Source organism: Rhodamnia argentea, chromosome 11 (genome assembly GCF_020921035.1).
Source record: "Rhodamnia argentea isolate NSW1041297 chromosome 11, ASM2092103v1, whole genome shotgun sequence".
In the NCBI taxonomy this organism is placed as follows: Eukaryota; Viridiplantae; Streptophyta; class Magnoliopsida; order Myrtales; family Myrtaceae; genus Rhodamnia; species Rhodamnia argentea.
The window spans coordinates 16,565,688-16,580,357 of NC_063160.1; the positions used below are offsets into that span (position 1 = coordinate 16,565,688).

Here is a 14,670-nt window from a genome sequence, read left to right on the forward strand (position 1 = left end):
GAACAACAATTCTACCAGAAAAGAAAAACAAAGAACAGAAGAGAGAATGATGAGAGAGCTTTATGCTACTAGCCTATTACTGGGCTTGAGATCCACATGAATCTAGCTAGAACCCAACAACACTTCAATACAAACACCTTTCAAAGATCTTTGGGCTCCTTTGGGCCTCATGGCATGGCTACATATTCAGGCAAGGATTCAAACCAGCGTTTGGCCAGCAGGCTGCGGCGCTCGGATTGGGCCTAACTTGTTACAAAACCCGATCCATGACCCGTCGGGTGCAAAGTATACCGTACATTTCGGGTTGAAAGGGCTTGGCTCAAACTCAACGGGACGAGACTTTGTACCAAAACGCCATTGGCCTCCCGTCCCCTTGTGTCAGGACTCATGATCAGGTTTACGTCGGAAAGCTTCACCTCACCGTTCGAAGATGAGGACATTGACCGTTACGGCACGGTGTTCCGCTACATATCCGAGTCTGCTTGTTGACAAAAAGAAGATCATTTACTCTGTTTTTCCATCTTCGATCGCTCTTTTCTTTTGCCTCTTCCCAATATAAGGAAACGTCCACCAGCTGCACCTAGGCATGTGCTCGTAGCAGCCAACCTACCTTTGACTCTATCTTGGTGGCCTATTTCAATCATGTGAACATTGGTAACTATATATGTCGCAGACAGTCCAACATGCCCTTTCTGCTGATCTTTCACGGCCCACGAAAACCTGAATGGACATATTTACCACATTTGGACAGGGAGATTCCCTTATTTACGATTTATTCCCAATGCTCTAACCATTAGACATCATGATTGTGATATAAAGTCAAGCATCCTATGGCCCTATAGAAAAACAACCATTGCTAGTGAGATGGTCTTCGTTAGCGTACAAGCTAGCTCGTTAGTCAATAAGATTTTCTAACTACTAGATTGATAAAGCTAGGATTTGAAATGGGAAAATTGCTCAAAAAGTCATAGACTTATTATCTCTTTATCAACTTGATCCTAAACATTTTTACATTTTATCAATTGAGTCAATCGGATAAATTTTCAAATTACACGTTTTCTTTTCCTGGTTTTTTTTTTCCTTGAAATGGTTGGCGAGAGTCTAGTGAGGGTAGTAAAGCTCATGATGCCCTTGCCCAATGGCCGGCGAGGGCCCAACGACCCTTCGGCTACAGTAAGAACGAAAAAGAAAAAAAAAGGAAAAGTAAAGAAAAAAAATAAAAAAATCGAAAAATATTAGAATATCGTTAACAAATGTTTATGTCATTGTTGAACGTGCCACATAGGATAATTAGCATCCATGTTGAGCCAAAATTGATCGGGTGGACTCAATTGACAAAAAATGACTCAATTGACAAAATTAGAATGTTTTGGCAAAAGTGCAATAAGTTTATGATTTTTTGGACAATTTTTTCATCTTTAAAAAGAGTGTTATGGTAGCGGTATATATATTACAAATCTCTTAAAATTAGAGAACGCTTGAGCTCCAACCAAAGAAAAAAAAAAACAATTTCACATCCATTTTCCTTACGACACGAGATCCCCGACAATCTCAACCATGATACCCTCTTGACTTGAAACTCCTACTTTGTGGTTCCTTTCAGACCTAGACTAATGGGAAGTCAAGGACTAGTTAATTGTATGTGGTGTATAACTACTCAACATTCGACTAAGAAAGTCTAATTAATTGGGGGAGAAAATCAGATGCAACCCCTTGAACAAGATCTCAACTTGAGAGAGAGAGAGAGAGAGAGAGAGAGAGAGAGAGAGAGAGAGAGAGAGAGAGAGGGGCACATGGAAGTGCATGTGGAAATTGGAGAAGATTCAGAGACCACTCAATTAACAATCACAATAATGATAATGATAATAAGATAATGATGAGCAACAAGGGATATTAACATGGATCCAACCCTTTTTCCGAGAGAGAGAGAGAGAGAGAGCCCTAAAGTTTTATAAATATGAAAATAAAAGGGGCATGTGAGCAACTTTTGTTGCTAGGCCACAGGGAAGTTTTTAGTGGGGGTCCATAAATTTCCCTTATGCCTCCCCAGTCCTGCACAAGTATACAAGAGATTTCTCCATCAGTTCCCTTACATATACTTGCAATTGAAAAGTTGAAAAATGCAAGAAAAGAGAAAGAAGAAGAAGGAAAGATCACATCATCTTGTACAATGTTTCTGCTAGACATTTAATAAACCCAAATGTGGGCGAACCTTCTTAAGGTCTTATCGAGTAGTTTTATTTTCATATTTCAGTGAGTTGTGTGTGGTTCACTGCATAGGTGCGATTTTCCATACTAATAAGTACCAATTAACTCCACATCGAACCCGAGCTTTAGTTTTATGGCTTACTTGATCCACAATGTTATTCAGCGGGTTGTTTCATCTTATAGAAAAAAGAATGGAAAGATGGGCACCGTACGGATTAGTGAGTAGATCTACTAGTTCAGATACGAAATCACTTTCTTACGGTCACTGTCGCACGCCACTTTTTATACTGCACGAGAGAAAATGCTGATGAGAAAAGTTTGAACCTCTTGAGCATTCCTAATCTACCACATCAGATGTAGAAGATTTGTATGGGAAGACCTGGACACAATGTGCATGGATTCTCCACTAGATTCAGTTCAGGAAACATTAAAAGGTGGAAAAGAAACCCTAACTGTTTTAGATCGGACAATCGCACCATAACAGCAATCATCAAGCATCAGATTGGCCAAGCTTGCCTGCATCTAAGGAAGACCCTAGTTAACAAAGACTTTAACCAGTGGATGTCACAGAATGAGGTAACAATAGTTTTGTCTATCTTTCTCTGCTTTTCTCCCCCATTTTCACACTAACACAATAGTATAAGGGAAAAACCCTCACTGCAACTTAAATGAATAATGCAACAGTACCTTGTGGTGTATATTATATGTGTATTATTCAAACTACTCCAGCAATTGCCAGACTCGCACCAATAATAAATAAAAAAAACACTAGGAAATGAATATAAAAGTGCCAGGTCCACGATCGATGAATCTTCATAGAATGGCTAAAAAAGACATCCATTGTGATCGTCCATTATCAATGTGGTGGCCGATCCTCGGGTTCTGCGACTTCCGTGCATGATGTCAAATTTCCTCGTCACACATGGGCTGATTTAGAACATTAGTATCACCAAGTCTAAGACGGAAAATATATGTTTATGTTATGATACGTTGTAAGATGATGTTTGGAAACTTCTGTGACATGTTCTTGTGCATTTTGTGCAGGCCGACTGTGGTGTGTTGGGCTGGATCAGGAAGCAAAAGAACAATTAGTTCGAGCAGCTTTGGTCCTCATTGTCTCCTTGAAAGTGCACATGAGAATTAAGTTAAGATGGGGCAGCGCATATGGTCTTCTTACTTTGTTTAATACGAAGATCTACGTGTAAAAATCAAGCAATAATCTTCTTTCTTCCTCTTTCGCTTCGAAACGAATAAAGAGTTACTCGTAGCTCTGGACAAATAGCTCTTGGCTATACTCTCAAATGTCCAGAGCATTTGACGTGGAATCGCGGTAATGGAAATGTTCCCCCGGAAGGGATAAAAGATTTGTAAAAGAAAATCCTTAGTAGATTGAAGTTTATAAGAATGAAGTAAAATTGAAATTGAAAAGAGCAGTATATCTATACCATCTTTACCATTATTAGATAAAATTAGCAAAAATATGCTAAATCTATTGCAATGATGCCAATATAGTCCTAAACTTTTTTTTTTGGTTAATCTAGTCCTAAACCTTTTGCAACTACGTCATTTTAGGCCATCCGGCGAATTTCAGTCTATTTGGTTTCCACGTTAGTGTTGGCCGGTCAAAATTAGTCGAATGGACTGAATTGACACAATTGCAAAAGGTTTAAAGCTAAATTGGCGCAATTGCAACAGGTATAAGACTTTTTTTTTTTTATAATTTTGTCCTATTATCGACACAATGACATATTTATTCTCAATTCATGAATTTTGGATGAATGGACTATTGGGTTAGCAATAGGATCTTCCTATCTACAACCTTAACAACTGCAAAATCGATAAAAGGAAGACCAGGAAAAAGATAAAACTGATATCATCAACCTAAAAATGGCTGTCACTCGCACAGTCCTCCCTCTCTCTGCCCCAGACCAACACACCCATCACCTTCACAAACTCCATGAAAGTGAGTGTCACCCCCACACACGCATACTCATCGATACATAAAATATTTGTTAAAAAAACATTTATATTCTATAGGTTTCCTATTAAATCCCCTGAAAGAAACAAGATCCAAAGCTCCACCGATCTCTCATGACATTTCTCCCAAACCCCACCACCCAAGAATCGCGCCCACACACAGACATACCGCCACCACATGGCCTTCCCACCGCCATCAGCATCACCGGCAGCTAATTTCATGTTCCAAACCCGCCACCATCACCACCAGGAAGACCCACTTCCTTCAATCATCCCGCCGAACCACAACGGCGGCGATCCCATCCACCACAATGCGCCTTTCTTGATGAAGAGGTCCATGTCCTTCTCCGCGGCTGATCACAACCAGAGATCGTGTGGGGGCGGGGGCGGCGGTGGCGATGACGACGACCTGTCGGATGATGGGTCGCAGCTGCTTCTTGGGGAGAGGAAGAAGAGGCTGAGCTTGGAGCAAGTGAAGGCGCTCGAGAAGAGCTTTGAGATCGGGAACAAGCTCGAGCCCGAGCGGAAGGTCCAGCTCGCTAGGGCGCTCGGCCTCCAGCCGAGGCAGATCGCCATCTGGTTCCAGAACCGGCGGGCTCGCTGGAAGACCAAGCAGCTGGAGAGGGACTATGAGGTGTTGAAGAAGCAGTTCGAGGCCCTGAAGGCTGACAACGATGCTCTTCATGCCCAGAATGAGAAGCTTCATGCCGAGGTAAAAGTGAGATATATGTTAAAATAATTAAGCATTAAATCATGTTTTCATCTAATAGCTTAAATTTTTAGAACAGTGCGATATGCATTCTATACCGTCACTTTAAATGTGCTTGTTTTGAGTACTAGAGGACATTAGTTCTATCTAAAGATATCCCAACAGTTGAGTGCAACGCAATTTTCATACTAGTTTAGAACTTTTCATGGCAACTCCACTTGCTTTACTTTTGATTCCTGCGGCATCTGGAAAATACAACATAGTTCTACCTAAGTTTTTAAGTCCAAAACCAAATTGTGCAGCTATTGGTTCTCAAAGGAAGAGACACAAATGAAGCACCCGGCAACCTCAAGAAGGAAATCGAGAGGTCGTATTGGAGCAACGGGAGCGAGAACAGTTCCGATATCAACTTAGATATCTCGAGGACATCAGTCATGAACAGCCCCGCGTCTTCACAGTTCAGCAACAAGCACCACTTCACCTCGTCGATGAGGCCCTCCGTCACAGCCCAACTGCTCCACGGCTCGACGAGATCGGATCTGCAATGCTTTAAGGTTGACCACCAAGGTGTTCAAGAGGAAAGCTTCTGTAACATGTTCAACAATGGGATGGAAGACCATCATGGCTTTTGGCCATGGGCTGAACAGCAACATTTCAGTTGACCAATGCACAGTTTAAGCAAAAGGGTAAGGCAAAAAACCAAACAAGACCAGTCCCCATTGTGCCTATATTAGTCTCAATTCAGCTTGAGAATATCCTTAAGAAAATTAATGCATCTGATTTTTCCTGCTGGTTATATGTCATTGTTAAAACTTTTCAATAGAGATTGGGTCATTTTTTGAGTGTATAGAATTGAATTTTACCCTGGTTCACTTTCAGCTGGCGGATAGAAACAAGATTATTCGTCAAGAGTTGATAATCTAGGAATGATCCACTTGTCTTCCATGTTTCCTATAAACTATGATGCATTTGTTGGTTGTACCATGAATAAAAATTCCAAACCCTAATAAAATCACAAAAATGCGAAGACTCTTTGGTTACATACATGTGCCAGTAGTGGGTTCCTGCTCTGGCAAGTAGCATGGGCCATGAAATAAACAAAAAAAATGGATCTGTGGTCAGATCTTTCAGATTTGAAGGGCTTTTTGATGCTTTGGAATCATGAATATTTTACTTGAAAGACCAAAAAAAGCTCTAGTGGAAATGCTTTGAAGAAGCTTCCTGCGATGAGGATTAAAAGATTGGCTGTGCTCCTGATCGTGTCAGGAGGATTAACGATGTCTCATTTCTTTAATTAAACATAGTAAAGTATAAGGTAAAAAGGTTAGATGGTAGATTCTGGAGCACACATCCCTAAAAACGACAGTGCCAAAACATTCTGATCAAGATCATTACTGAATCATGTGTGAGGTTCGTATGAAATATACTACCATCAAAATTGTTAGAGCTAAGTTGATTTATGATGCTTTGGGTCTAGACAAGTTGAAATCCATTATCAACCGTGATCATGACCAACTCGATCAATGATGGGTCGGATCTAGACAAGTGTTTCACTGTTTGGAGGAAATGTACAGATTTATGTGGACAGAGAAGAAGCATATGGTTCTGTGGTCTTGAATATCCATGCACGTGACCTTCTGTCGAAACTCCAAAGTTCCTTATAATCCACCACAAAAATCATGTAGATGTCCTTCTTCTCGGAAGAGTTTATAACTTGTTTATGCAGCCACAAAAAGTACAGACAGACAACTTGAGCATATAACCTAGCCTTTCCCATATCGGCCAAGTAAAAAAAGTAAAAGGAAAAAAATTAAAAAAATAACCTTTCCTGAGATTCCAGGTGAAAAATGCATTTTTACCTCTTAGATAAATGTATTAGAGGCACTAAAGTGAGCACTGTATGAAAATTATGATATTTTACGTTGTCGTTTTCCTTTTTTTTTTTTGTGCGATATGCCGACGACTCACTACTGGGAAATGTGGGTGCCGTAGAGCTTTTCATAGAAATCCAAAAACGTATAGCCCACTTCCTACAATCCGGCTTGAACCTTATTAAGAAATGACTTTTTAAGGGGGTTAGCTTACGGGGCCGGGCGTCTCTATCACCTGATAACTAGTATCGCCTCCCCGCCCACCTCTATCAGCAGGCTCTTTCTTTTGCAATGACTTAATAAGGTATTTTATTACTCAATTATTATTACGGTGTTCTCTACTATAGAATTCGGCCTTCGAGGTTAAGTCGGCGGATTTTTGCTCTTGTCTTGTAAGGATTCAACCTTATTTAATTCGCAATAACTCCTTTTCCATTTGTAGTGTTTGCTAAACTCTTGCGGACTTTTTCTATTTAGAATTCAACTCATATTCTCATTTTTATCTTTTCTCACCGAGAGGATATTGATTCGTGATCACAATGATTAAAGACTTGACTTCACCTACTATTGATGTTGTCGATAGGACTAGGGACAGACACAGAAGTTAAGTCTCGAGAGGGATAAAAAAATAAAAGACAAGCAACTCTAGATTAAGTTCTAGTTAAGTGTAAGTTCAACATGCGAGAGGGGGTGTTGAAGTTGTTATCCCACATCGCTTGATAATCGATCCTATAAATTCTTTATATTCATGTGATCTCTCTTTACCTATCAATTTAAGCTTTTTGTTTGGACTTTATTACATGATATCAGGCAAAAGAATTCAAGAAACATGACAGTTTTGATGGACAAACTGGAAACTAAAATCAAAGCAAATTCTCAACTTCATGAATATGAATAAAGGAATTTCAATGTCTTCTCTTTTCCATTCATCATATGCAATTGGGATGCCACTGATTGATGTAAGCAAATAAGCTACCTTAAAAAAGTAAAAAGGAAATGCCGGCAGAAAACGATTGACTAAGGAATGATTAGCTCTACAGCTAGTGCAAAAAATTCTTGCACATTCGCCGTTGGATGAGTGACATATGTTTTTGGAGTTGATTTTCTGATTGGATTCTTTCACTTGTCAGGAAGTGAACCTACTAAAAGCCTGAAAAAAAAAATGAATGCAAGCACATATTTTCTTCATTTAACTTTATGCCGGAAAATTAATGAGTGAACTGCGAATAAAACCGAGGTTGGTCAGGTAATTATAGGGATGACCGCGTTAAGTGTGGATTAGACATATGACATGGGTTTGGTAGCCCATATCTATAAAGCGAGAACATTTTCATATAGATACTGCCCGTCTAGGCCTTGGCTCGCATCTTAACTGTGCTATAAAAAAAAAACTATACTAAGAACAGCTTAGCAGATGGGCTTTGCTAGAATGGGCTTTGGTATTGGAGTTTCTAACTCGGCTGGGAAATCTTCCCAGTTGGGCTAAGGTCGATTTCCATGTTACAAAATCTGAGAAAAATTGGATCTGCTATTGGATGAGCCGATTCACAAGCGAAGAATAGACACAAACAGGTGAGCCTCAAGCTGAAATGTTCTGCAGATTCTGTGACATCATAGCGAAGCTTCGGCCCCTCCGTCCAAGAGATTATACCGCTCGGGCGAAAATCTGTGAGTTTCACGGCATGGAACATTCAACATGGACGCATCCATCAAGAAGTCAAGGTCTTTTCGTGGAGACGATGCAGTTCGGGGGTCAGAGACGAGTCTAGGTCTTTGTGGCTTTACACGTCGATGCCGGGACCATCAGGACTAAAGAGCATGATAGACCAGACACGCGCGTGGTCTTTTGGCGTCTCATATGCTGATGTTCTGGACCACTGCGTATTGCATGGTTCGTGAGAACTTGTAGTCTGTATGGAACTTTTGGTGACGTGTGGTCTTGAAAATTATTTAAAAAGTCATAAATCTATTGAACGACAACTAATTTAATACTAAACATTGAAATTGTGCAAATTCAGTTCTAAATCTTTCCACGATTTGTCAATTTAGTCCTATACTTGTCCATTGTGGCAATTTATTCTTAAACCTTTTAATGATTTGTCAATTTAGTCTAAAACATTTTAACCATTTGTCAATTCAATTACTCGATCCAATATTGGCCGGAATCCGCCGACGTGGCAGCCTATTCAATGCCGGCCATCCTACGTGACACGACCAACGCTAACGTTGACAATTTTTGTAATTTTTTTTTAACTTTTCGAAACTTTTTTCTTTGTTTCCTTCTTCTTTTCCTTTTCTCTTTTTTCCCTTTTTCCTTCCTCCGGCCATTGCCGAGCCTCACTAATGGCTGGCGGAGGTCACCAACCTCCCCTTGCCTGGCCCTCTTCGGATCGGGTGAGGTGAGGGCACTCATTAATAACAATACTAGAGTACTTTGCAATGACATATTCATGTAGACATGAATTAATTTTTAGAAATGATTTACGGTATGATTATTCGTTTCTGTTAGAATGGAAAGGTATACATTGCCGATAATTGGGGAATCCGAATGTCTGCAACATCGTTATTGTGTGGGGGCCCCTTCGTCGTAAATTTCATGGTTAATTAATGGCAATTTAATTAGCATTTAAACTGGATTATGTATGTTGGCAAAAAAAAAAAAAAAAACTGGATTATGTATGGAAGTAGGACACGTTCAAGAAGTCAATGTCTTGATCGAGTTCCCAATTCCAAATGTTGGGAGAAATCGACTGTGGAGCACTCAACAAGCACTCACAAGGGAGCTTTGTTCACACAAGGAAGAGGAGACGAAAGGTGGCTTTTCAATATACCGTATTCACAATCGATTCACCCACATTGAAATGGTTACAAGACACCCCTATTTATAGGTTTAAAACACGACTCTTGATCTACACTAGATACATGAACAGTCATGATGTATATACATAGCATTTACTACGCATCGAAATACAAAAAGACTCTTGAAACACTCAACTAATAAAGATAGGTCTCGGTACATGCACAAGCTGGTACATGCGTCTTGGAAGTTGATATACATGAATTTGGTTTAATTTCTAACACTCCCCCTTAAACCAAATTCTCTTCCGTCGATCATTCCAAGTAAACTTCTGAATTTCCGAAACACTTCGATCTTGAGAGGTTTCGTAAAAATATCTGCGACTTGATCACCGGTCTTCACGTGCACAACTTCGATTTGTTTGTCGCCGACTTGCTCTCGAATAAAATGATATCGAACATCGATATGTTTGCTCCTCTCATGAAAAACTGGATTCTTTGCCAAAGCAATGGCAGAAACATTATCAACAAAAATTTCCGTTGCATCCTTTTGCTCCATATGGATTTCTTTTAGCAACTTTCTCAACCATATCGCATGACACACACACGATGATGCAGCAACATACTCCGCTTCACATGTTGACAGAGTAACACCGTATTGCTTCTTCGATGACCATGTAAAAGCGGTTTCACCCGGATAAAATACAAAACCCGTAGTGCTCTTTCGGTCATCGACATCTCCCCCATAGTCACTATCCGAATAACCTCCGAGTTGAAATAGTTCAAACTGATAATAATACAAGCCAAGAGAGATAGTACCTTTGATGTATCGAAGTATCCTCTTCGCTGCTTTAAGATGAGATGTCTTCGGATTCTCCATATATCGACTCACAATTCCGACACTTGTACATGATATCCGTCCGGTACAGTCAAATACCTCAAGCTTCCAATCAAGCTTCTATAATATGTCGAATCAACATCGACACCTTCATCGAACTCGACGGTTTTGCACCACAATCCATCGGAGTATTAACTGAAGTGCAATTTTTCATGTTGAATTTCTCAAGGATATTTTCAGCATATCCTTTCTGGGAAATAAAAATCCCATCTGTATTTTGCTTTACTTCGATACCCGTAAAATAATTCATGAGACCATTATCTGTCATCTCAAACTCTTTCACCATCAATGCTTTAAAAGTGTCGATCAATCCGGAATTATTTCCTGTGAAGACAAGATCATCAACGTATAAACATGCCAATAAAACATCACCTTTCTCTTGCTTCAAGTAGAGAGCATGTTCGTACGGACATTGTTCGAAGCCATTCGCCTTGAAATAAGCATCGATTCTGGAGTTCCAAGCTCTTGGAGCTTGCTTAAGCCCATACAAAGCTTTCTTCAATCTCAGCACTTTGTCTTCATGACCTTTTGCAACAAACCCAAGTGGTTGTTTGACATAAATTTCTTCTTCAAGAACACCATTCGAGAATGCCGATTTGACATCCATTTGATATATGGGCCATCGATTTTGAGCTGCAATGGAAATCATTAGTCGGATGGTTTCCATTCGGATGACAGGTGCAAACACCTCGTCATAGTCGATCCCGGCTTTTCGCTTGTAGCCCTTTGCGACTAGTCCGGCCTTATAACGAGTGACTTCTCCTTTCTCGTTCTTCTTGGCCTTATACACCCATTTGACATCGATCGCCTTTTTGTCCTTCGGAAGATCTGCGAGTTCCCATGTTTGATTCTTTTCGATGGCTTCTATTTCTTCATCCATGGCTTTTCTCCATTTTTCTTCTTTAGCAGCTTCATCGAAAATAAGTGGTTCACAATCATGAGAAGACATACAAGATGGAGTTCTTCGGTGGTTTCATAAAGTTCGGATAATCTTCTCAATCTTGGTGCTATCGGTTCATCAACACCATTTGAAGAAGTTGACGATGATGAACTTGGACTTGAAAATGATGTTGGAAAGGAACATGAAGGATTCGATGAGTTGTTTTCTATTTCGACAGAATCACGTCCCATTTCGACGTAATCACTACGAGCGGATTCGACGACTTGTCGATTGTCTTCCCACAAAGCATCTTCATCAAATTTCACATCTCTGCTTACATAAACTTTCAAAGTAACAGGATCAAACAATTTGTAAGCTTTTGATGAGGAATCATACCCGATAAAAATAAGCTTCTTGCTCTTGTCTTCTAGCTTCGATCTTTTCTCGGTCGGTATGTGAGCATACGCAATGCTCTCGAAAATTCTCAAGTGAGAAACCGTAGGTTTTCTCCCCGTCCATGCTTCTTCAGGAGTAACACCATCGAGTCCTTGCGTGGGACATCGATTTTGCGGATAAATTGCACATCCGACAGCTTCGGCCCAAAGCTCCTTCGACAAATTTTTGCTTTTCAACATACTACGAACCATGTCGAGAATGGTTCCGTTCTTTCGCTCGCCTACACCATTTTGTTGTGGGGAGTACGGCGCCGTTAAGAAACGTCGAATACCATGGTAATCACAGAATTGATTGAATTCTCCAGAAGTAAATTCTCCTCCACGATCGGTTCTTAAAGACTTGATAAAATAACCACTCTCCTTTTCGACCATTTTCTTGAAGTGCTTAAATGTATCAAACACTTCCGATTTTTCTTTCAAGAAAAACACCCAAGTCTTTCGAGTAAAATCATCAATAAACGTAACAAAGTATCGATGATTACCGTATGACCGAGGAGTGATCGGACCACATACATCAGAGTGGCTTCTTCGCTCGATACTTCGACTCCTTCGAAAACCGGGTTCGGGAATGCTTGCCAATAACACACCCTTCACATAATTGATCGGGATGATCAATATGCGGTAAGCCATACACCATCTTCTTGCGAGAAAGCATATTGAGTCCGCCGAAATTAAGATGGCCGAACCTCAAGTGCCATAGCCACGAAGGATTGTCTACACATGCTTGAAGGCATGTAGACATTTCATCTTTGATGTTTAGGGTGAACATCCTATTCTTCGACATCTTTACATTCGCAATCAACTTATTATTGCGATCTCTCAACATAAGACATAGATTTTTCATCCGGACAGTAAATCCTTTCTCAAGAAGTCGTCCCAAACTCAAAATATTGCTCGACATCTTCGGCACATAATACACGTTAGTAATAAACTGACGTGTTCCATTCTTCAGATGAATTAGAATCATACCTTTCCCTTCGACAAGAATTTGGGAATTATCACCGAACGAGACTTTCCCTTTGACTGTCTCATTCATTTCGACGAATATCTCCTTTCGACCGCACATGTGGTTACTTGCTCCAGTGTCCAAGTACCACGTATCATTTTTTTCATCAGCATTTTCTTTAAATGCCAGCATAAGAACTTGATCACCATCATTCACCAAGTTCGCCTTTTCATTTGCTGCCGCACTTTCTTTTCGCCAACACTCATAAGCATAATGGCCACATTTATTACAACGATAACATCGAACTTTTGATTTATCATACCGTGCATTTGTGTTTCTTCCTCTTCCACGAGCACTTCTTTGATTATGAAAGCACTCATTGCTTCGGGCGAAATTTCCTCCGCTTCGTCCACGGCCTCTTCCTTGGAAACCGCCTCTACCGCGTCCTTGTTCACGATCTTGATTGACCCATCGAGTTTGCACAGGGTCACTTCTTTGTCCTTTGTCATCTCGGATAGTCAATCGAGATTGGAGTACTTCCTCCACCGGCTCGGACTTGTTCCTTTTCAGTCTTTCTTCATGGGCTTGTAACGAACCCATGAGCTCATCGACCGTCATAGAATCGACATCTTTTGATTCCTCGATAGCAATGACGATGTGGTCGAACTTCTTATCCAATGACCGCAGGATTTTTTCGACAACACGAACATCGGGAACATATTCGCCATTCCTTTTCATCCGATTTACAATAGCTAAAACTCTTGTGAAATAATCAGAAATCGACTCAGATTCTTTCATACGAATTACCTCGAATTCGCCTCTCAAAGTTTGAAGACGAATCTTCTTTGCTTTCTCAACACCTTGGTGCGTGGTTTGAAGAATCTCCCATGCCTCCTTGGAAGTGGTAGCATTCGAGACTTTTTCGAACATGGAATCATCCAAGGCTTGAAAGATGATTGACAATGCGAGTTGATCTTTCGAACGAGTCTTCTCCAACGCATTCCTCCGAGTTTGAGTCAACGCAACATCTTCATCCGGCTCATCATAGCCATTGTTGACGAGATCCCACACACTATGGGCACCGAGTATGGCTTTCATTCTAGAAGCCCACTTGCCATAGTTTTCTTTGGTGAGGACTGGATACCGAAAATGAAGGTTACTTGTTGATGCCATAATCACGAAACCATGAAGCTCTGATACCAATTTGTTGGGAGAAATCGATCGTGGAGCACTCAACAAGCACTCACAAGGGAGCTTTGTTCACACAAGGAAGAGGAGACGAAAGGTGGCTTTTCAATATACTGTATTCACAATCGATTCACCCACATTGAAATGGTTACAAGACACCCCTATTTATAGGTTTAAAACACGACTCTTGATCTACACTAGACACATGAACAGTCATGATGTATATACATAGCATTTACTACGCATCGAAATACAAAAAGACTCTTGAAACACTCAACTAATAAAGATAGGTCTCGGTACATGCACAAGCTGGTACATGCGTCTTGGAAGTTGATATACATGAATTTGGTTTAATTTCTAACACCAAAGTCTCTAAGGTCATCGAGTTTCGTTTTCACGTACGTCTACACGCTCAAGAGAGGTCTTGGTCGTTTGTCGTTTCTGTCATGTCTGATCTTTAGCCAACGTGAAGGAAACGTCAATTTTCGAAATTTTCCTTCAACTAAAGAGAAACGATCCTGCAAATACGTAGTGAATTTCCTTAGCAAGCCAAACATTCATGGTGACACCGACCTGACTAAAATGACCAAAAATAATAGTAAAAAGACGAAAAATAAATGACTGTCCCACATATGTTTCTCACTCCTTAGTAATTGCTACCTAGGAAGATTTTGCCTAGCTTAGCATAAAGAAAAGTTTGACATGACTAAAAAAATTTGCTCAAGCCGCATACTTCATGCCC

The 14,670-nt window shown here is 40.4% G+C and overlaps 1 protein-coding gene across 1 annotated transcript; it reads left to right on the plus strand.

Annotated features, from left to right (window-relative positions):
* The first annotated feature begins 4,289 nt into the window (after positions 1-4,289).
* LOC115727173 (homeobox-leucine zipper protein ATHB-20-like) lies at positions 4,290-5,763 on the plus strand. Its single transcript, XM_030657338.2, has 2 exons — positions 4,290-4,897; positions 5,197-5,763. The coding sequence occupies exons 1-2, from the start codon at positions 4,364-4,366 to the stop codon at positions 5,554-5,556; spliced, it is 894 nt and encodes a 297-aa protein (XP_030513198.2). The 5' UTR covers positions 4,290-4,363; the 3' UTR covers positions 5,557-5,763.
* The last annotated feature ends 8,907 nt before the right edge of the window (positions 5,764-14,670 follow it).

What these genes read in the sequence shown, in the direction of transcription:
- LOC115727173 (XM_030657338.2), top strand. Translation starts at nt 4,364, where the DNA reads ATGGCCTTCCCACCGCCATCAGCATCACCGGCAGCTAATTTCATGTTC. An exon ending in ATGAGAAGCTTCATGCCGAG is followed by an intron (nt 4,898 to 5,196) that starts GTAAAAGTGAGA and finishes CAAATTGTGCAG; the next exon opens with CTATTGGTTCTCAAAGGAAG.